Source organism: Benincasa hispida, chromosome 4 (genome assembly GCF_027475165.1).
Source record: "Benincasa hispida cultivar pf3 chromosome 4, pf3_genome.v1.1, whole genome shotgun sequence".
NCBI classification, from domain to species: domain Eukaryota; kingdom Viridiplantae; phylum Streptophyta; class Magnoliopsida; order Cucurbitales; family Cucurbitaceae; genus Benincasa; species Benincasa hispida.
This window is the reverse complement of record NC_143481.1, coordinates 43,829,922-43,852,239: the sequence shown is the minus strand read 5'-3', so window position 1 is coordinate 43,852,239 and position 22,318 is coordinate 43,829,922. Positions and strand designations below refer to the sequence as shown.

Genomic DNA, 22,318 nt, shown 5'->3' with positions numbered 1-22,318 from the left:
GATTTTATAGAATTATTTACTCACTCAAATTGGTCTTGCTTTTGTTTTGGGAAAAATGGTTTTATTAATTTTAACGTCCAATTAAATATTTGTGAGATCAATTTTGAGTTTATTTATTGGAGTGGTTAATCTTTCTTTCAGTGAGATCTTTTCTACCAACAAAATTAGATCTCATTAAATGATTAATTAAAGTGAATTTCGACTCTCTCCACATGTTATAAGTTATAATACAAAGTGGGTTAAATAAAAATAATTGTTTAAGTATCCACAAAACATTTTTGGGATATTTTGGACAAGGAGTTGGTTATTATAGTCATAAATTATTATAGTTGGATTATAATAATTTATATTTGGGATGTAGATTATTTTAGCTTGGGTTATAATAGTATATGTTTGAAGTGTAAACTATTTTAGTTTGAGAAGAAAATAGTAAACATTATAGCAAATAATAAAAAAAGGATGAATGTAAAATAGTAAATATCGTAGTAAATGAGAGTTTTGAAATAGTGTTAACTGTTAATTGAGAACTACAAAATAGTATTTACTGTAGCAAAATGTGGTTATTATAGTGTTAGTAGATAAGACATAAATTATCATCTTAAATGGTTTAGTCTCCTTCCCGTACTAAAAAAATTGAACTATAAAAAAAAATATAACATTATTTTTAACCTTACATAAACATTTCCAAACTAGTTTTGAATTATAAATATTTTAAAATTTTGAATGGAAGTTTGAGATCTAGAATGATGCAATGGTGACCTAAAAGTCTATAAATGGTGGCAGATCTCGGTTACACAATTTTAGGTCTCAGTTTATGTTCAAAACTTTAATAGTTTTTTACTTCTATCGTAGTTTTGAAACATTGAAGAAAGATCGAGAATGATACATTACTTGGATTATTTAGACAAATGGCAAAAGTTAAAATAAGTTTTCTTTATATATATATATATAATTTAACAAACAAAAAAATCATGAGTAACTTGTAGTTCTATTGGATGTAATTAACTTTTTGAACACGGTGTAATATATTTCCAATAAATTGTACCTATTGTACCATGAAGTTGAAATGTACAAGAGAACAATTAAGGAACATTCAGAGGATTAATAATTTCCAATTGTGTCTCATTTTTAAGAAACTATTCCAAAGAATTTCCTCCTCAGTACTTTTTTTTGACTCCATTGCTAAGAAAAAAGAAAAAAAAAAGAAGGATAAATTGGCAAAACAAAGCTAGAAATGAATTTATATTTTGTTTGATCTTGAACAAGTCTTCACCTATTTGGGACAAACATATCCAACCATGCTAAGATGTACACTTTTCTTTTTTTCTTAGTCTGACTTGAAAGGCAAAAACAAAACAAAAATATTTTTCGCAAACTTGTTCGAATGTATATTTCATGAATAGAATAATACTTGGTTTCATCCATTCTCGTACATTCCTTCTATAACAAAAAAAAAAAAAAAAAAAAAAAAAAAAAAAAAAAAAATTGTCACTTGACAACTTTTGATTTAGCATTTGAGTGGTACAGTTTAGGATGCACTCAAGTAATTTTCTTAATGAGGGGCTAAATATATAACTTTAAATTTCTAAGACCTCGTTTGGTAATCATTTGATTTTTTGTTTTTGTTTTTTAAAATTAAGCATATTTTATCCACATTTCTTATAATAATTTGCATCTTTTTTAAGTACGATGATTGAATTCTTAACCAAATTCCGAAAACAAATACTTTTTTCAAGCTATTTTTTTTAGTTATCAAAATTCAACTTGGTTTTTTAAACCATTGCTAAAAAGTAGATAACAAAGAAAGAAATTTGGGGTGGAAGTAGTATCCATAGACTTAATTTCCAAAAACAAAGAACAAAAAACAAAATGGTTACTAAACGGGACATAAACTTTTATGTTTGATGATCTATGAGTTAATGAACTTTGAAAAGTGTATAATAAGTCTTTAAATTTTGAATATAAGTCATTAATCCATTTATTTTTTCTTTTAAGAATCTATTAAACAGACTTTAAAACTTAATAATATGAGGAAAAAGCATGAAAATTCATGGGAAGTGGAATCAACCCTTTAGAATAATGGACAAAGAAGATGGATAGAAAGATGTCTTCTTCCTTTTTCTCCCAAAAAAAAGATTCTAAAACCTTTTGAATAATATAAAACAAAAGTCAAACTAACTAAAGATACAAAAAGAAGGGACAAGACAAGATCAATGTAATGTTTGGTGAATCCGCGTAGACTTTTGAACCCATAACTTACTCTACATTAGAAGAAGAAAGGAAAAAGATTCAAATCAATTTAAGAAATAATGGTATCATGTAACTGTTATAGGTACATTTGAACTTTAGAAGAATCAATCTCGAATGAGACAGAAGTCGAAGCACAGATTCAAAATACCTTACTTAAGGTTCAAATAGACCTCGTGTCAGGGTAAAGGCACGAGCCGAGGTCCATGAGAAGTTACCCTTAACTTCAACTAGGGATAGGTCGAGGTCGATCCTTCAGCTCAAGAGTACAACTTGTACATAAAAAATCCATATCATGTCAGTTAAATTTTGAAAAAGGTTTATAAGTGTAGAAGTGAAAAAGATTAACATTTTATTGGTATAAAACATTTTGGGAAAAAAAATATTTTTTTAATCTAGATTTTGGATCTAATTTTCATTTGGATTTTTATGTTTCAAAATCTTGAACTTTTACCTTTACATTAAGAGTTTAACTTTTATTTAGATCCTAGGTTTCACATTGTTATATTTTTAATCTTGAGTTTTGAGTTTAATTTTCATTTGGTCATCATGTTTCAAAATTTTACATTTTTACCACATGAGTTTTCGATAATGCTCACTTTAGTATTTATGCTAACTTTCGGTCAATTAATTGGAGCAAAATTTTAATATCAATTTTAATGGTGATGAAGACTAACTGAAAAATAATTATTATAATTTTTATAGTTCTTTTAAATTACTCATAGACATTAACACCAAAAATAAAAATGTGAATTTAGTGAAAAAAGATCAAAGTTAAAAGTATCAATTTTGAAACCTATGAACCATATGAAACAGAACTTAGAACCCAAGATAAGCACATAACGTTTTTAAATCTACTAGCTAAATAAAATTAAATTAAAATTTAAGATTAAAATGTGAATATTTTAAAATTTAGAGACCAAATTGGAGACTAAACTCAAAATCTAGTGATCAAACCGTTATTTTTACAGGTAATTAAAATTATAGAGAGATAGAAACTTATTGTTAATATATAGTGATAGTAGGAATATAAAAAATGTCAAAGAGTTAGGAGCTCATGTGGGTCCAATCCACAATGACCACCTCCTTAAGATTTAATATTTTACGAGTTTCCTTGACACTTAAATATTATAGAATCAGACGGGTTGTCCTGTGAGATTAATTTAGATGTGTGTAAATTAACCTGGATACTCACAAATATTAAAAAAAAACAACAACAAATAGAAGAAAACATATATTAGTATCTTTTTTATATATATTAACAAATGGCTAATGTCCAGCAAATCATTAACATTTTTGTCAATAATTTGATGAGTGAGAGTACCAAGTTGTAGATTGGCTTCCTTTTTTTCTGTTAAAATACATAGCCATCGTTTGGATTGTCTTTATGAAAAGTGAGTTTAATTTATGTACTGTCCCAACCCCACACGTTTTTCAACAAAGTCATCTTCTCCTATTTAATAGCTTTTCTCCTCTATCCCTTCTCCTTTTTAGTAGTCGTCAAATTGGACACTCTATAGTTACTCAATTTTTCTAAAGTTAACATCCTTTCATTATCAATTTTGATAATGAAAACAAATCAATCAAGTTTCCACATCGTCATATATGAGTTACTCGAATTCTTTCATCTTTATTTTTAAATATTCACAAGGTAAAAGAGATGGTCAAGATGTGCATCGAGAATTATTTTATCATCTCATTTAAAAAGTCTTTGATACGATATTTAAACTTTTGACCTCCTTTATCAGCTCCTAGTCATGAGTAAAAATATAGGTCATTGTTTATGTTCAGGGTTTTAGTTAGATTCTTTTCTATCGAAATGAGTTCGCATTTTGTATTGTTTTCACTTAATAGTTTTTTTTTTAATAGAATACGAACGGTTGAGAGATCAGTTGATGCCCCAGAATATTTTACTAAGTTGACATATTCATAACATCCTCGTCATACTTCATCCAAAAACTTCAAAAAAAAGTACAATGAGAGCTAGAAATAAGCTCAATGTTCCAAGCAAATGAAAAGAAAAAAAACGGACTATAGTAAAACCTTTTAGTTTAGAAATATACATGAGAGTTTTCATTTAATAATCAGGAAAATTCTTATAAACAGAAAAATCTCAAAAAATATTTACATTTTAGGAAAAAGTTCTAAAAGTGTTTTCTACTTTTAGAAATATTTGAAGTATAAATAATTTTAAATATTTTTATATTTAAAAAGGCCTCTAATAATTAAACATTATTGTAACCTTTTGTTCTTTCTTTTTAATTTTATTTTACCTCATCTTCCTAACATACATAAATGTAGATTATATTTGATTTTTGGCAAAATATTAAAAATGCAGTACGTTTAAAAGGTTTAGAAAAATCGTGGATTTATCCTACGTTAAAAATGTTTAGGAAAGTCATAGGTCCTAAGTACTATAAAATGAGTCTATACCTTTGATTTTCAAGTCCCAATTAAAAACACATTAAGCTTAGTGTGATAACTCTAAATTAAATTTTTTTTTGTACTCTCTAGTTCGAGGTGGGCAAAAAAGTGTGAGTAATATAAAAGTTTTGAAAGAGTGCTCTTATAATTGGGATTAGGGAGAGAAAATTATTCTATGTGATTGTAACAAATTTTCATATAGTGGATTTCTTTCAATCGTGATTTTTTTTTTGAATTGGGAGTTTTTAATGTAAATTCTCATGTTTTCAATTTTATCGCTTTCTTTTAATTTCTTTGTAGTAGAAGCGAGAGATTTTTTTCAAACAGATTAAAGAACCCAAACAAATTTATAAAATTTAATGTTGAATTCATGTAAACGCTAAGTTGTCAGAATCGTATATATTTGTGCGCTGTAGTTGAAAAGTGGGGTTAGCTTCACATCCATAAGGTTGTGTGAACAGTAGCTACAGACTTTGTCGATTCAGGATAATAAGGAAAAAAGAAAAGAAAAAGACAAGTGTTCCTATGAAACAAGAAGAAGAATCCAATTTGGATAATATCAAGAGATATGGCAACACGCATTACATTAGAATAATAATTCTGCAAAATTTTGGAAACATGTTCTATTGAAAAGTTTTGATTTTTGCTACATATGAATGTTTTTACTTTGATAGGGTTAAAAAAAGGGAAATTGAGATGCTAATCTTCGATTGTTTCCGAGTATTCTCAAAGTGGTGTTTTCCCTTTCTTTCATTCTTGTATGAAATAAGAGGTACATTTTCGTTTATTTTCAAAGTATTCTAATCATTTTTGGTCTTGAGAAATGATGTCGGTATTACAGATGTGTCAACCTGGTTGAGCTATCCTGTATATCTCCTGATCTCTCTTGTATTGTCAAATTGTGTTTAGGGTTTTCTTTTTATTTGTTTGTTGATTCTAACAATATAAATAAATCATACAATCCTAATGTTTCAATATATAATTTGTCAAGAACAAACAAATTCTCCATAATATCTCGGTAATAATCTTTTTTAGCACAAGCTTGTATGGTTTTGCTCTTGGTTTTAAACATGACTTTAAGGGTATGTTTTTATTCGGTCTCGAAAGATTTCATTGACATGGATATAAGTTTAAAACATGACTTTGATGAGATTACTAAGAATAAATTAGGGTTCTTGACATATCTCTACAAATGGAATGAATATTCTACTATAAGTATAAATCTTTTGGTTTTACTTTCGATTTCACCTAAGTTGGCTTCATGCCAAATACAGATAACTATCTTTATTTATATACACATGACCGATGATTTGTTTCTTTTGCATGATTAATGTAAGATTTTGATAGTACACTTAATGTCGAATTACTACCATACGATTTCTTTTCCATTTAATATTATTGAGTGCGAAGCTTTCGAAGCTTTTAAGCTTTTAGGTTTTGTCGCATCTTATTCTAGGAATGCCAAGTGCTGGTTTATCTTCCCTATGTTTGTTGCTAAAACTAAATGCATAATTAATCCGCCATTAATGGTAAATCGAGCTCATTTTTTTTCTCAAAGTTAGATGGCGTGAAGTTTTCTTAAGCAATAAAAAAAGTAACAAATCTTTTTTTTTTTTTTTCTTTTTTCAAATCTTTCTTTCTAAGATTCCAAAGACTTGAGAATTCAACTTTTAAGTAGGAGTGTACTTGACTTTGATTGGATTGGACATTAGGTGTTTTTTGAACAGCTTGAAAATTCGGATTAGTATGATTGACAATTCAAAAGACACAAATAAAATCTCTAACCCAACCTAACCCTTAAAATTCGGATTGGGTTGGGTTGTCGGATTATAATTTTTTTCTTTTTAATTAAAAATATATAAATTTATCTACAACACATAACTAATAACTAAAATCTCATAAAATTCAAATGTTAAATCTCAAATATTTATGATATTTATTATAAACTTTAAATGAAGACAAACAACGTAACAATTCTAAAAGAAAGATAATAAAAATTCACAAATGAAAGTAATCAAACTTTAAACAAAGAAAAATATAAATATATTTTTTTATTAATATATATGTAATTCGGGTTGAGTATGGTCAGCTCAATTTTTTTAGTCAACTCTCGATTCAATCTAACTCGATAAAAATAGAAAAAGTTTAATTCAATTCAATTCCAATTCTTACAAATTAATTTAAGTAGTTCGGATTGTTGGAGTTGACGATAAGGAAGTGAGAGTGAGGAAATATTTTTTCTGGAAATTCATTTTTATGGTTTTATTTGGGTTAACAAAGTATTTAAGTGGAGTTGAGTATATGAAAATAATCAAGTTAATTGGTTACAGCCAATTTGCATTATAAGTTACACCAAACCTTGAAAAAGAAAGGGAATTCATGGAAAAACATGTCTTGTTCATTGACAATTTCCAAAGTTCCACCAATATTACAGCTTAGATTTATTTAAAAAAAATTTTAAAAACAACAATTAAATATACTGATAAACCTTAAAGCACCATTGACAACTTAATAAAATAATTCAATTATTATTGTACTATAAAATCTTTCATTTTAATCCTGTGGAAGACTTAAGAAATTCATTTACAACTTATTTTCATATATTTTCTAAAGAAAATAAACTTAATTTTCACATTATATATAACAGTTATTACCATTTATTTCAACTTGCCACATCATTCACAAAATTTGAGTTCTTCATCATAAAACTTATACTAATTTGTTGCACTATTTAGTCCCTTTAGACATTGAAAAGATAAGTAATCTTTTGACTTTAGGGCAAAACATAATTCATCTTTATTATATTGGTAGAATTGTATATTTGATCATACTTTTTCTTGTACGTCGGCAGTTATAAAATTAAATTCTTTTTATATTTTGTTTTACTATCTATCAAAGGAAGAATGCATGAAATTAGGTGCAGTTTCGGTTGCATTTAATCATTGCTCTCATTGAATTATGAAACTAATCAATGAAATATGATGGTACAATTACAAAAGTTGTCATAAAAATCGTTTGCAATCTCTTGAGTACAAACTGGAAGCCTTGCACAAGTGGACCATTTATATTTTCAAAGCGAAGCTTGATTACTTTCCCTGTAAATGGATTTCCATAGGACTAATCTGATATTCAATTAGATCTTTCCCATTTCCCTTTCTATTATACAAAGTTTTTTAGGAATCATTTCTGTTTTAATATTGCTGCAACAATAACCTAAAGTTTGATTGGCTAATTAAAATGGAAAATTTGATTAGAAATCATCAACTATTATTCATAATGATTTTAAGTGTAAAATGTCTTTTTAAGTTTTTCTAGTGTTAACTTTTAGTTACAGAAATATAATCAATAAAGATCTAGATAACAAGTACAAGAAGTATACAAATCAGTAAGTTTAATAGAAACCACATCTTGATGAAGTGAACCAATGATTGGCCATTCTTTGCAATCAAAACCTAAAATATTCTGGGATGATATCGTAGTGTAGTTTTGTGAGTGATTTTGAATTAGTTAAAATCATATTCAAAATTATTCTAAAACACATCTTTAATCACTCAAAAATAATACAAAAGTGAATTTAACCATTTTAGAATCTCTCAAACATACCATTAAATTCTTCATTTTAACTTGGACCATATTTACCCCAGCTAAAGATAATCCATCAATAGTGTGTAAAAAGTGGGTTCCAATTGTTCTTTACCTGCGTTCCATAATATTGTAATAAGTTGTGGTGTCCACATTAAAATATGTATTCAAATCGTGCAAAATCTAATTGTAGAATGAAGGGTGTTCAATTTTTACAATTCATCCATCAATGAAATTTCATTATAATTACACCAATTTTCATTATAGTTTGATAGAAGTGACTTTAGTTCCCTTTGTGCCTTGTTGAGTAAAATGATTAGTGACAACTTAAACTCACTTGACAACTATTTAATTTTTGTGTTCAATTTTCAAAATGTAAGAAACTTTTTAAAATGCTTTCAAAAAACAGCCCCAATTTAAACATTCATTTATTGTTTTAAACTTGACTATGAAAACTAGACAAAATGATTATCATACAAAGTTTTAATAATAAACAAAAAGCTTTAAAACCCAAAGCCTCTTTTGCAAGCTCCACTCAGCTTTTTCCTAGACCCCCTTTTGCTTTATAGGTAAGAAGTATGCCAGCCAATTTGGAAACTATCAATATACTATCATACTACTTTTCCCTGCCTATTCTTTCAATAAGGAAAAGATAAGCAATAGTTTACTCAGATTCCTGCATAATTTCCTTAAACAAACACACAATTAAAGTTCCTTATAAGACCAAAAAGAAATCAGAAAGAATCTGAAAACTTCATAATAATTATAAGCTTTTTGGCAAAGGTGATATAAGGCTGCCAATTTTCTATAATGTATAGTAAGAAGCATTATTGATATGTTAAAATAACAAAGCATATATATAGATACACAAGGGAAAGAAAAATAGAGCCATTGAACAACTTGAGAGGCTAACAACAGATAATTTTACTATATTTGCTGAAAACACCCCCTGGTCAAGTATTTTTGTAATGAGAACATGCTATTTCTTTCCTCTTTTTGCACTGAGCAGCCTCTATACTTCTCTCTCTCTCTCTCTCTCAGATGTACAATATTTGTGTAACTATATGAAGAACTGAAAGTGGAAAACAAAATAAATCTCCTCATGGAAAATACAGGGTAAAGCCGAATTGAATACTGCACTTCTACACAGCTACATTAGCTGCCATTAACTGCTGCACAATTTTCTTCATATTTTGTACACATCTAAAGCACATATGGGATTTCAAAGTTAGATGGGTTGCATGTTGCATATTTATTTGTGTGGTTCTAAAGACGGGGAAGAGTATACCTCAACTTCCTCAAGGAGACTTTTGAGTTCAGCTTTTATCTCGGAAAATGGAGGCCGATTTACCGGTTCTGCATCCCAACATCTTTGCATCAAATCCAACAATTTGGGGTGAACATTTTTGGGAAGATCTGGACGTAGTCCCTGAAAACAGAATATGAAGTGTAACCCTTGAATACCGTGTTTTGCCAAACTCCTTAAAGGGGAAAGAAAGCAATGCTTTGGACTCCTTGATACCAAACACGTGGGGAATCCTAAGTAAACGTAAAAGAAACAGCAACCGGAGCATTCTTCTAAATATTCTCGATTCATCATATTTATATTGATGATGTTTTTTTTATACTTAACAGCAACCTTGTTCTTTTATTGCTCCCATCTTTCCCTTCACAAACTATAATTGAATGTTATGTTTAGTTTCCTATATTTTTAATTCCCCGTTCATGTATCATATAAATGAGTTTTTTTTTTTTTTCCTTTTCTATTCATCAAACTGAGATGATACAGCAGATATGTCGAGTTTCTTCATTTATCATTGGTCCATAGGTACTACAGATGTGAAGAAAAAAAATTGGTCTTCTCATACATGTTTAGCTTATCTTTGGCTTGGAATGGCGATGGGTACACTACTGAAAAGGTGCTCTTGAGTTCACATTTTAGAGAGGACCATTTTTGGTGGCAACCTATCTTCTTTACTATTTTATGGAAAGAAGCGGTTCAATGTGGGGAGCTGGAGAGGCCATGTGATGAGGTTTGAGAGGTGGCGGGGTCCAATGTGGGCATCCTTCACTATACCTTTTTTGTAACTGTGACCTTTTTTAATTTTTTTGGATCCGAGTCCCTATTGGTAACTTCTTGGAGTCTCCTTTCTTGTTGTGCTGGGTTTTTTCTTACAGCCATGTACGTTCTTTCATTTCTTTCAATGAAAGCTCAGTATCTTAATTTTTTTAAAACATAATAATAAATAGTAATGCACCAAAAATTAGGACACACAAACCTGTCTTACTCCAAGGGCTGCTTGTAATGGTGTCATGGAATCATAAGGAACCTGAGATGCCAAAAGCTTGGGTGAAAAGAATAATCACAAGACAATGATAAAGGCATGTATTCATCTTATATAAAGTATTGCTTATTATTAGCTGCCCTGAAATACAATTTAAAAAAAATAAAGAAAAGAAAAGAAAAGAAAAGATAAAGAGTGTAGCATTGTAGTCGACTTGAGATATACCTTTGCTGTTACTAGTTCCCACAGCACAATTGCATAACTGAAAATATCTGCTTTCTGATCATACGGCAGATGATTTATTACCTTAAAGATGAAAAGTAAAATCAACGTAAAAAGATTGAAGTCAAATTGAAATGCTGCCAGTACTCTAAAGTACAGTCTCTGAATTCATAAATTGAACAAACTCAGCATGGTAATTTGCCAATATCCTCTGACAGGTTTATCACCTCAGGTGCCATCCATCTGTATGTTCCAGTTTCTGCTGTCATTACTCCTTGACTCTGGTATCGTGCAACTCCAAAATCTGCCACCTTTACAACCTTGAACACAAAAAGAATACGTCTTATACTCAAAAAGTAAATTAAAATCAATTTTTAGCACAAGCTCATAAAAGCACATGCACATCACTAGGTGACGTTTGCTTATATCCTTGGCCTCCATTGATTCTCTTCCATAAAATGAAAGCATGTGAAACACTCGAGAGAGACTCGCTAAGTCAACAGGAAGTAATTGTGAGATATACTACTGAACAAATTTTATAATAAAAAACGTTATGTGGAACTGTAATAAAAGTCTCACAATTTCAGATCTCTCTATATGGTAGCAGTACTATCTTTTAACAAGAGAATATACATTTGTACTCGGGCCACACATGCAAATCCTGCTCCAAAATTCCATACAATATTGGAAACTTTGAAGTAATAACAAATGTGTACAACCGCTTCAACAGTAAAATAAATCATCAAAACAGCCAAAGAAACCCACCAATTTTAACCACTACTACAACGCACATTGTATCTAATTAGGTAAAAAACATCAACTTTAACCACTATTATCTCTTTTGTATTATGACCTTTACTAGAGACTAACTGCTGAATGTTTTTTAATCATATGACAACCACCTCCCGATCCAAAGAAACAGCATGAAGACGCTTTCACATATATTTTGTAGAGGACAAAATGAAACCACTTCATATGTTTACTTTTTCAGTCAGCTCAGGGAAACAGTGACGGTTAGTTGGTGATGGTAGAGTGAATGAGTACATCTCACGGATTAAATGATCACATTAGAGCTTAGAGTTACATCTCGTTTGAATAGCTATTTCAGTATAGTTACTCCTCTTTCTTTTTCCCTTTTATCTAAGGTATGGAATGACTCCTTCCAAACCCCGAAACAACTTTCAATTATATTTTCATTCTGTTATCTTCCAACACCTAATTCATATAAAAACTAGTTTGATATTAAAATAATCATTTAAGATACCTACACTACTACAGTTCAGAAGCTGACAAAGCCAACTCCATCAAGATAATGTTCTAATCTTACATGTTGAGTGTCCATTAGCAGATTTGCCGTCTTCAAATCTCTATGGATAATGTTATTTAAATGTAAGTACTCCATTCCTTCACAAACATCAATAGCAAACTTCAGCAGTTGTGAGAACTTCAACATGCAATGATTCTTGTGCAAGTAATCATAAAGACTCCCTCCTGGCATATACTCTGCAAGAAACATCGAATCTTAAAATTTGTATTTAAACAATACAGATAGAGCATAAATCCAGAAAACAGGACTACAGAAGAAAGTGAATTTAGTGACCAATTTCCAATCCAAAATCCAAATCAAATTAGGCATTTCAGGTATAAATACAGATGGAGATATAGTTGTATTATTGCAACAAATCTACCCCCACCCTTTGCCCTGAATATCCATCTCAATATCGTTTGATTTTTAAAAAATAATGATTACTCCAAAATTGTAATCCCTACTCAACACACTACTTTTATTTGATACCATCTACGCCAAACTCAGTTTTGCTAAACCGATTTGTGATCTTTCATCATATTCATTGAGCATTTTCTTCATTTCTGTAATCCAATTAGTTGGTTAGATTCCTTTAATAATGGAATTCAAATGGTGACAGTTTTAGGGAAATTTACGGTAGTGGGTGCTCTAGATTATTTTTTAGTTAAATTGGGAAACAGGAGGGAGGGGTGGGGGTTTAATTTATTTTTATTTTATCTTGTATTCCGAAAATCGGGTCAGTAACATTCTCACCAAAAAAAAAAAAAAAAAAACCTATCTCACCCTCACCACCGTTTCTTATTTATAAATAAATTATTGGCATTTAGAAAACACTATAAACTCTGACTATCCCACATAAATAGCCCATACTAAATAACTCGAAATCTAAAGAGAACCTCAATATCTTCATGTCTTTCTCGCAGTTTTCTTATTAATATGTTTGCAACTATCCCCTTATCATAATCATTCCAACAAGAAACTGATGAAGGAAAACATCTTGACTATCTATCTTTTTATTGGTCCACAATTTCGCTATTTTGCATGCAACTCTTGTTCGAAGCAGCCAAACATCTATCAAGATATATATGTAAACTACAGAAGAAGATCCTACAAGAAACTGATGAAGGAAAAGGAGACAAAAAGTTAAATAAGGAAGACTAAAGTAGAGATTTATGTACCTGTAACAATACACAAATGCGGAGAGTTTGTACACGCACCTACAAAACGTACTACATTTTTATGCTGGACCTTCCTGCATTTCAGATTAATTAAGATCCCTTCACAAAGGATGTATGGCGGTAGATATACCTATGACAAATTGATTATAAAACATAAACTCTGGAAATTTTCCCTTCATAAATGTGGAAATAAAAAGAAACCATTGTCAACAAAACGAGGAAAATGTGAAGTGGGAAGCATCAAAACAGTTCCCGGAACTTGAAGATTTTGAATCTGCAGCTACTAACCAACATTACTGTCTGCCAGAAGATCCTTTTGATAAGAATGTATTTTAATCTATTCCGATGTTTGGATGCAAGGAAATTGGTGACCATCATATTTGTACTTTCACTATCAGGAGTGCAGGTTCATTTCTGATAAATTAATCGAATAGCCATTAATTTCTAGAGCTTCTTTTCAATTGAGGGCCTCCTATATGTAAAATATCCAAACACAATCTCCTATCAAATCAAAACAAGAGGAGAGATATTTCATAATATCTACCCAGCGAGATCACATAGTGAAAAATGTGCATCTCTTAGCATGTACACTTTCAAGCTGAAACTGTGCATGTGTTCTGCATGATTAAACTAAATAAACTGTCAAGATGTAGAAGTTTGCATGAAAAACTCAGCCATAAATAAGCTATAAAAATTATTACCATCCATACATGATGTCCTCTGGCAGAAATAATCGGTGGATTCTTAAACTTACAATATGATAAGTTTGGAAAGAATTAATATTTTACATTCTTTTGTCCGTTATCCCTATGGCTTTGTTTTCTTCTTTTTTTTTCTTTTCTAATGATGATAGGAAATAGTGTTCTCTAAGTTCATACCCCAAACTCAGATATAATTTTAAAAAAATAAATAAATAACACCTATCAAGATTACCTGAGAATTGCCACTTCTTGATTGAATTCATCCTCTAAATCATCATTTAGATCTTCAGATCTTAATATCTTGACAGCTACATCTTGACCAAGATAAAATCCATGGTACCTGCAGATGAGTAAAGAAAAATGAGTCACATGGTAATATGCATCATTGTGATATTAAAGAGGGGCCTGTAATATTCAGAGAACAAATAAACAACGAATAATCGAACATCTCATATTGTGAAACGACTTTGCTATGAATGGCAAGATGGTCACTTGATTTTATTGCTAGATTGCAGATAATATGAAACTTCAAATTACAATATTACGACGAGACCCTAATGTAAATTCAGATGCAATATCTGTAAGCTTCCATAATAAGGTAACCATAGTTCAAGACATGGTCAAAGAAAATTGTATTTTCAGTTGAAACTTACAAATCACCACAAGATCCAGATGCAATTCTTTCACCTATCTTCAGTAATCGTCTATCTATTTCCCAATCTGCTGATTTTTCCTGGGCATCTAATGTTTTCTTAACTGTTGGATGAAAACGTGAAGAACCAGACCACGATCCCTGTATTCCATGAAAGAAGTTGCATTATTTCCTTCATGTTCTCATTCTTTGGAGGGGGTGGACATGAGGTTTTAAAACAATCTTCAACCACAGGCAATAGAAAACAAAGCACTCAATTTTGTATAATAATTAGTAAAAGAATGCATTCATATTATGCTGCAAAAATATCAAGGCATTAAAATTAGGTAATGAGTCTAATGACCATTTCTTTGAATATCTCTCATAAAGAATTGTGTCAAAAAAAAAACACACAATTTACCTCATATCTAGCCACTGCTTTTTCCATAGCTTCGTACAAGCCATCAGTTTCCTGGTCATAAGATTGCAAAGTCAGCAACATTTGGACTTAGCACAGATCCTGTTATAAAGGATACATAATACCAATCCCCCTTATAATGTTAGAAGGTTGTGTCCTGGGATAATCCATAATTTCTTTTAAGTAACCCATCTGATACAATTTTCCATTTAAAATCCTTAGATATAGATGCAAAATGGAAGGATCTTAAAAAACGTCATATCAAAAAATCTCATACAGGTTTCCATGTCTTGATTTAAAATAGACAGGTTGGAAGACCAGACAACCAGTTGAGCAAGCACTAGCACTCCAATCCCAATTCAAATGTGGATACTTTTGGGGTGGTTGCTGCATATATATCCAACTTGAAAGGCCGACTAAATAATAAAGTAAGAATTCAGAGTAAATTTACAGTTCGTTGAACTACCTTTATTCTTAAGGCCAGAGAGTGACATAACATGTAATTAGGAACGGGCAATAAGCAAACAAAGAAAGCAATTTTGAGCCAAATAGCGAAGATATATTAGATCTCCCAATCATTCCGTATGATAATCGTATATCAACATAGAATACCAGTTACAATTAGAAAATTTTAAATAAATAATCTAACAAGAACATAAAATATGAAAAACAGGGGAGTACAGCAGTAGAAACAGCAAAATATACATTTAGCATATATCACAATACTGTACCTCAACAGGCCATCCATCCACCACAAATACATCCAAGGAGTAACCATCAGATGTTGAAAACACATGTGCTTCTCGAATGTTAAGTCCTATATCAGAAAGCAAAGCAGAAAGCTAGGAAAAAAACTGATAAGTTGTTAGAAAAGCTAGTGTGAATTCTACCATACTGATACTTTCATAATAACGACCTACTGACATGAGCAATTGAGAAAGAAGAAGTTTGAATTATTCTCAACATCTAGTATGAGTACTAATCGCCCCATGATAGATTGTTCATTAACTCTCCATCCCTGATACAAGCTTCTAGCTCTTAGTTTGTGTACACTTAATTTTCAAGATCAATTCCATGCATTTATTGATGTTTTCTCTGTTAGTCAGAATAACTTTGTGTTTGTGGTTCACTGCTGTAAGGGCCACTTCTTTGAGAAATTTTAATTATACAGGAATAGAAGTCTTTCAGCACAGTATGAAAGGGCCCCATGAAATTTAGGTCACTATATCTTTTTGCTACTACTTTTCCTAGGTTCAACTGAAATTTACAACTATTCCCCTTCCTACTGATAAATAACGGTATTCCCCTTCTTATATTATATAGCCCTTTTTAAAAAAGGAAAGAAAGTATTACTATTATTATACAGCCCTCTCAGTTGAACAAAGGACTTCAACTGGTGTATTTCATTCTTTCAGCAAAAGGTTTCTTACTGAAATAAAAAAGTATTCCATTTGCCCAAAAGATTATTTAGACTCGCTCAAAAGATAGAATAATACATCAAAATAATGCACTGACTAAAACTAATTTAAAATAAGAGGGAAAAAAACGGACAAACAAACAATCAAAAAGTTTCTGCCTTTGTTAAAAGTTCTGTTGTTCCTTTAAAGCCATCTTCTAAAGATTGCACCATAAACTAGCAAGAATGCTAAATATACAGTAGAATTCCAGCCTAAGTATATTTGTTCAATTCGATAGGAGCATAAAAACAAGACTTCAATGAGCATGCCTGGCCATGAATGTTTTGGCGAGTTTTGCTTTGCCAAAACATTCATGTAGACACTATCAAAAAATAAAAGACAAAATACCCATTCCAGCCTACCTGGCTAAGAAGCTTTGGCTTGTCAATCGTTGAAAATATCACTTCGTGTATCAGAACATGTGCAATATTACCCGGCCTGCGTTGTGCTTTTAGAAAACATCTTAATATTTAGTTATAGACAGCCAACATGTCAAAAATTTATACCCTGACGAGAACTACAAGAATTTGTAATATGATAAATCCACAGAAATAGTGAATACAAATACACATGTTAAGCATAAATTCCTCTAACTTCAATTTAAATTGTAGCTTTTGGAAAATTTGTCCAAATCATACCTCCTATCCATGGCCTTTGAGTTCTTTCTAACATCCAAATTTAAGTTCTCAAGCTTGGAACAAGGCTCAAAGTCAATTATATTTCCTCGAGTTCTACAAACCAATTATGAAGAAATCAATTAACACAAATCAACTATGTGAGGAAAGAAATCTAAGGGATTGGAAAGAGGGTAGCATGGAGGGAGAGACAGTCAGCCTAATAATGAAAATGCAGTAAGTCCAATAATTACCTCTTGTGTGACAGTGGAAGTCTTCTATCAGCTGCTTCGTTAGATGAACCACTTAAAAGGATACTATCAAGAAAAACGTGATCATCATTGCCATCTGACTTAGTACTTATGTGCTACAAAATCAACAAGAAAAGTGTAGAGCAATAAAACCTCCGACCACTAAAACAAAGCTTATACAAACAAGATACAAACTTTATTTAATAAAAATGAAGAATCTGTTGATAAGAGGGATGTCATGGAGTTGCAGATTTATAAGTAATCAGTATGAAGTCTTGCACAACTGTGTATCTAACTACAACGAGACATATGAAGAAACAACATACAAAGACTTCACATCAACATAACCACAAACTATTAAAAATCCAACTATCGTCAACATTCTCGGGTTGATTTTCAAAAATTTTCTTGCTCCTCCCGAACCAAATGGCTTAACATAATGTAAAGATTTCAAGATCCCAAAAACTCTCTTTATCATCCTTGGGCAAAAATTATTGTTAGATCTATTTTAACACATGGACTACCTGAAGGGGAAAAAAAAAGACAAAAAGCCATTGAAAGGAAAAAATTATCAAGTACTTTCATATAAAAGAGATATGAGTGATTAATGCAATCACTAATTGATAAAGCTGCTTATATCAATCAATAACAGGAAAGAATATGAATCATTGTCAAATATATAATGTATTGTCTCAATTGCTTTAGTATTACCATCTGACTTTCTTCTGTGCACCATATTGCTATAAATCCATACAAACACATTCTAAATTCATTTTGTATTGGCCATTTGAGAAGAAGCAGGGGCTGGGGAGGACTATATTTAACAAGCAAAATATCATTCCTACCCTCTAGGTGCCACCAATGGCAATTTTGATGCAGTCTGTAGCAATGCGCCATCTTCAGTTTTTTTTTTCCCTCCAAAATTAGGAAAGTTCTACCTTCAGAAGTGATGGTTATGACCTCATATACAGTAATTCCAAATTGTCACCCTCTAACTAGTCATCAGTAGGAAACTGATAATATCTCTCTTTCTGCGAGCCATTTTTCTAATTTTTGCCTCAGGTTTTATGTTTTCCACCATATGTTTGGCAAAACCACACTCTATGCAAAAAACTATAAGAATGTTTAGAACCAAGCAACACTGTCCATTAGTTTCCTCTAAAAATTAAACAAATGAAATTGAAAAAATACCTCCAGAAAACGAATGTGGTAAACAGGGCACTTGTCTGGATCCTTTGCTAGGGAAAGAAGCTTTTGATGTAACAAAACATCTTCCACCTTCTCCATGTTAACATCAAGTCCATAACTGACAGAATAATTATCAACAACCAAGAAGTTAATAAATTAAGAAGAATGAATAGATCATCCCTACCCGATAATATAGTGTAGCTATGTGGTTTTAACATGCCATACTACTTATACACTCACCAGCCACTAGGAATTCCATCTTTTATTTTCCTATGAGAAATACAATCTAAAATAAATACACGAAATAGGATATGACGATAAGGCATCAACCAAGCCCAAGTCACTGGATCATAATTTAAAATTAAAAGTTACAAAAAAATAATGATAAATCTAAATTTAAATTTAAAAAATAAAAAAATAAAAAATAAAAAGAAGGAACTTCCAATCTTATCAAAAATTAGTAGATTTCTTATCCAAAAAATCTGAGATGATACCATAGAACTTGCTACTTATGTTCAAAAATATTGTCATTAATTTTAAACCACAGGTACTACAAAACAGTTTGCAGGCATTTACCCAGGGATATGATAGCAAAGAAGCTAATCATCAACTTTTTCTAAAAATTCCTTAATCTGTTCCATGTCTCCAATCAAAATATTTGATAATTTTAGTTCTCATTCAAATTACTTTACACAGAAACACATCACTTTCTAAAGACAGAAGCTGTAACAATGAATCTGGAATGTATACGACTCTTAGACTCGTAGTTATCGTAGATTTTTTTTTATAACTATAGAATGAAGCAAGTCCACTGCATGAATAGGATGATCAAGCAGATGGCAGCACCTCTTCACCTAACGTTCTTTCATGGCCAAAGCAAGAGTCTGGTGAATCTTGCAAAGATTGCTTTAGGTCATTCCATGCTCGTAGCGTGAGCTTTTTTCTGAGCCTAGTAGCTAAGTAGCTAGCGGATGTTTGTCTACCTAGGTGGTAGTATGAGCCTGAGTTCTTCGTTTTCAAGTCAAGAAGTGACACCATTTAAAATCAAATGTCTCTTCATGGACATTGAATAACTAGGGGAAAAGCACTATTTCACCATTTATGAAAACCAAACCACTCAAGTAAGTGTGCAACTCTCTTTAGAGAACTCTTTAGAAGATTATGTATCAGGATCCTGACTATTGGTTCAAATAAACTAAACGTTTATATGTTGATATGAACCCATGTTACGTAGTTCAAATTCCAAAATCTGCAGTACAACTTCTAGCATCTCCCAGCTCCAAGTAACATTCATGTAAGTAACAACTTTTGTTAACTTGATTATCAATGATTTTATTTTCCATTTTCGATAAAATTCTATTCTACAACCAGCAGTTGAAGCATGTTTTGAGAATCTTGTTTCCCACTAGGCATATCAACCTTTAATCAAATCATACATGAACTCTTGCTTCCAACCATATCACTACGCCATTGTTTGTTCCTTATAGGTTGGTATTATTTAAACAGTAAGTTGTTAAGCTGGTAAGTTCAACCTTACTCCCAACAAGTTTAGTCAATCCAAAATTTAACAAATGTCGTCTAATAATAAATTTTTAAAAAAGAAATTAAGTCAATTAATCATTTCCTATCTGAATACAATTTTCAAATCTGACCTAAATTTTAAAAACTAAAAAAAGTAATTAAAAAGAATATGCTCTTCGTTTTCAAAACGTGATGCCCAATACTCCAAAAGTATTTTCTTTACTAAAAAAAAAAAAAAAGAAACAAACAAAAACAAAATTATATATACAGAGACCCAACTAAATTTCAAAAACAGAAAATTAAAAAAGAAACCGTTATCAAATGAACTTTCCCAGCATTAGTAAACAACATATAGTTTAAGCAGAAGCAATAGGATTATGACAGACACGTAATAGAAAGGAAAATTTCTCAGAAAAGTAATCCACCAAAATCAGCTTCCTAATAAAGTTAGACAAACTATATCCACTACAAATTCACAGGAAAAAGATCGAAAGCCAAATAAAGCAAGGATGCACAAATGCACTTCCACTCACTCGATTACAGCAGCTCAAAATCAAATACAAAAGTACAAATAAAAATGGGGGAAACACAATAGAAACTAGCAAAGAAAGAGCGAAAGAACCAAAAATCCAAATCACAATCAAAGAAAATCCAAAGAAACTACCTCGGAGGCAAGCGATTGAAGTGAGCATCCAAGTTCTCACGAAATTGAGGATTAGAAACAGCCTCTTCGTGTCCACACTGAACTAACCGAGTATAAACATCGTTCCGAACATCGTGGACAGCACAGAAGCCACCGAAGCTTCGAGGCGGCGAAGAACTCTCTCCAACGCCTTCGACGAAATCCATATCCGCCATAGAATCAAGAAAGACGAGGAAAAGCCATAGGGAAGAAAGCGAGAGAGGGAAAATTGGAGGAGAAAGGAAGTAGAGAAGGTAGATTGGGAATATTTATTGATCAGTAGAGAGGATCTTTGACTGTTGATAGAATCTTGAGGAAGAAGATGGAGTGGTTGGGTATTTGGAGTGAAGATGGAGGGTAATTTCGTCATTGAGGTTTTGAAATTTGGGGCAAATAAATTATCGAATTTCGCAGGATGTTTTTAATAATTATATATTTTTATGTTTCTATTTTTGGAATTTAAAATTAAAGATGGCAGAATTGAAATGGATAGGGGTCTGTAAAAGCCTGACGTGCGAAAAGGAGAATGTTGTCTTGAATTTACCTAAATGCCCTTCGGATTTTCTCTTAATTACGAGATGAAAATTTAAGCCCAACGCGTGTTCTTTTTTGCTGTAATCGTAAAAAGTGATAATAATAATAATAATTGTTTTTCTTTTTACGAAAAAAAATAATTATTATTTTTGGCACTCACACTTAATTGTCTAATCACATTTTATCACGTGATAAATTATTTTTTAAATAATATTTTTCTTTTTAGATAGATTATACTATATTCAAATTGCACAAAAATAAACATAAGTGGATTAGTAAAGTGGTCTAACCTCTGTGTGGCAGTCGTAGTAAATATGCATTTGAAAAAAGAAGATAACTTGTAAGTTAATTAACAATAATTACACATCGACGTGTAATAAGTCATATGTACTAAAGATAATCTAAAGATGAGGTTCGTTACAGAATTTATAGTAGAGGGTCAACTTACCTCGTCGGTCACTTTCCTTGCATATTTTATAAGGTTGGATGGCCTATATCTTTTCAAATTAAGGCTTCCTTGTTGCTCACATACTCATCTCTTTCCCTATCGGGCTACATCATGTGAGAGCTATTTGATTTGGCGGGCTCAATTGAGATTCAGCAAGTTGATTTGGTTTTGGGTCAAGTCAACCTTCTATTTAGGCTCATGTCATGGGTGAGTTGCATGATATGGTGGACTAGGCCAAGGTCGAGACTGAGCAGGATGATTTGGCTTTGGGCCAAGCCAACCCTTCTCCTTAGGATTATTCCATCCTTTTGGTATGCTTGCTTGTTTGTTTATCGTTATTTCCTTGTCCCAGTTGTCTCTGCTTCTTTTTTATGTCAATTTTACCATCTCTTTGTTATGTCAATTTTACTTTTGGTCTAAAATCACCTATAACACTAAGTATTACTCTAATAATAAGGTGTGAAAAAACACATTGGGTATTCCTTCTTTCTTTTATTAAATTATAAATTTAGTCTCTAAAATGTCTAAATTTTAAAATGTGTATAATAAGTTATTGAATTTTTTTTTATCAAATTGGCGAAATTTCTATCAAGTAGATTCATAAATTTTAAATAAATAGTGAAATATTC

The 22,318-nt window shown here is 31.1% G+C and overlaps 1 protein-coding gene across 1 annotated transcript; it reads right to left on the bottom strand.

Annotated features, from left to right (window-relative positions):
• Positions 1-9,159: 9,159 nt before the first annotated feature.
• On the bottom strand, positions 9,160-21,110 carry LOC120075343 (serine/threonine-protein kinase STY8-like). Its single transcript, XM_039028645.2, has 16 exons — positions 20,690-21,110; positions 18,508-18,622; positions 17,320-17,432; positions 17,090-17,182; positions 16,814-16,889; positions 15,726-15,836; positions 14,998-15,048; positions 14,599-14,738; positions 14,178-14,285; positions 13,245-13,318; positions 12,088-12,263; positions 10,988-11,080; positions 10,764-10,844; positions 10,533-10,583; positions 9,542-9,682; positions 9,160-9,456 (listed from the first exon to the last, which is right to left on the bottom strand). The coding sequence occupies exons 1-16, from the start codon at positions 20,881-20,883 to the stop codon at positions 9,409-9,411; spliced, it is 1,665 nt and encodes a 554-aa protein (XP_038884573.1). The 5' UTR covers positions 20,884-21,110; the 3' UTR covers positions 9,160-9,408.
• Positions 21,111-22,318: the final 1,208 nt, after the last annotated feature.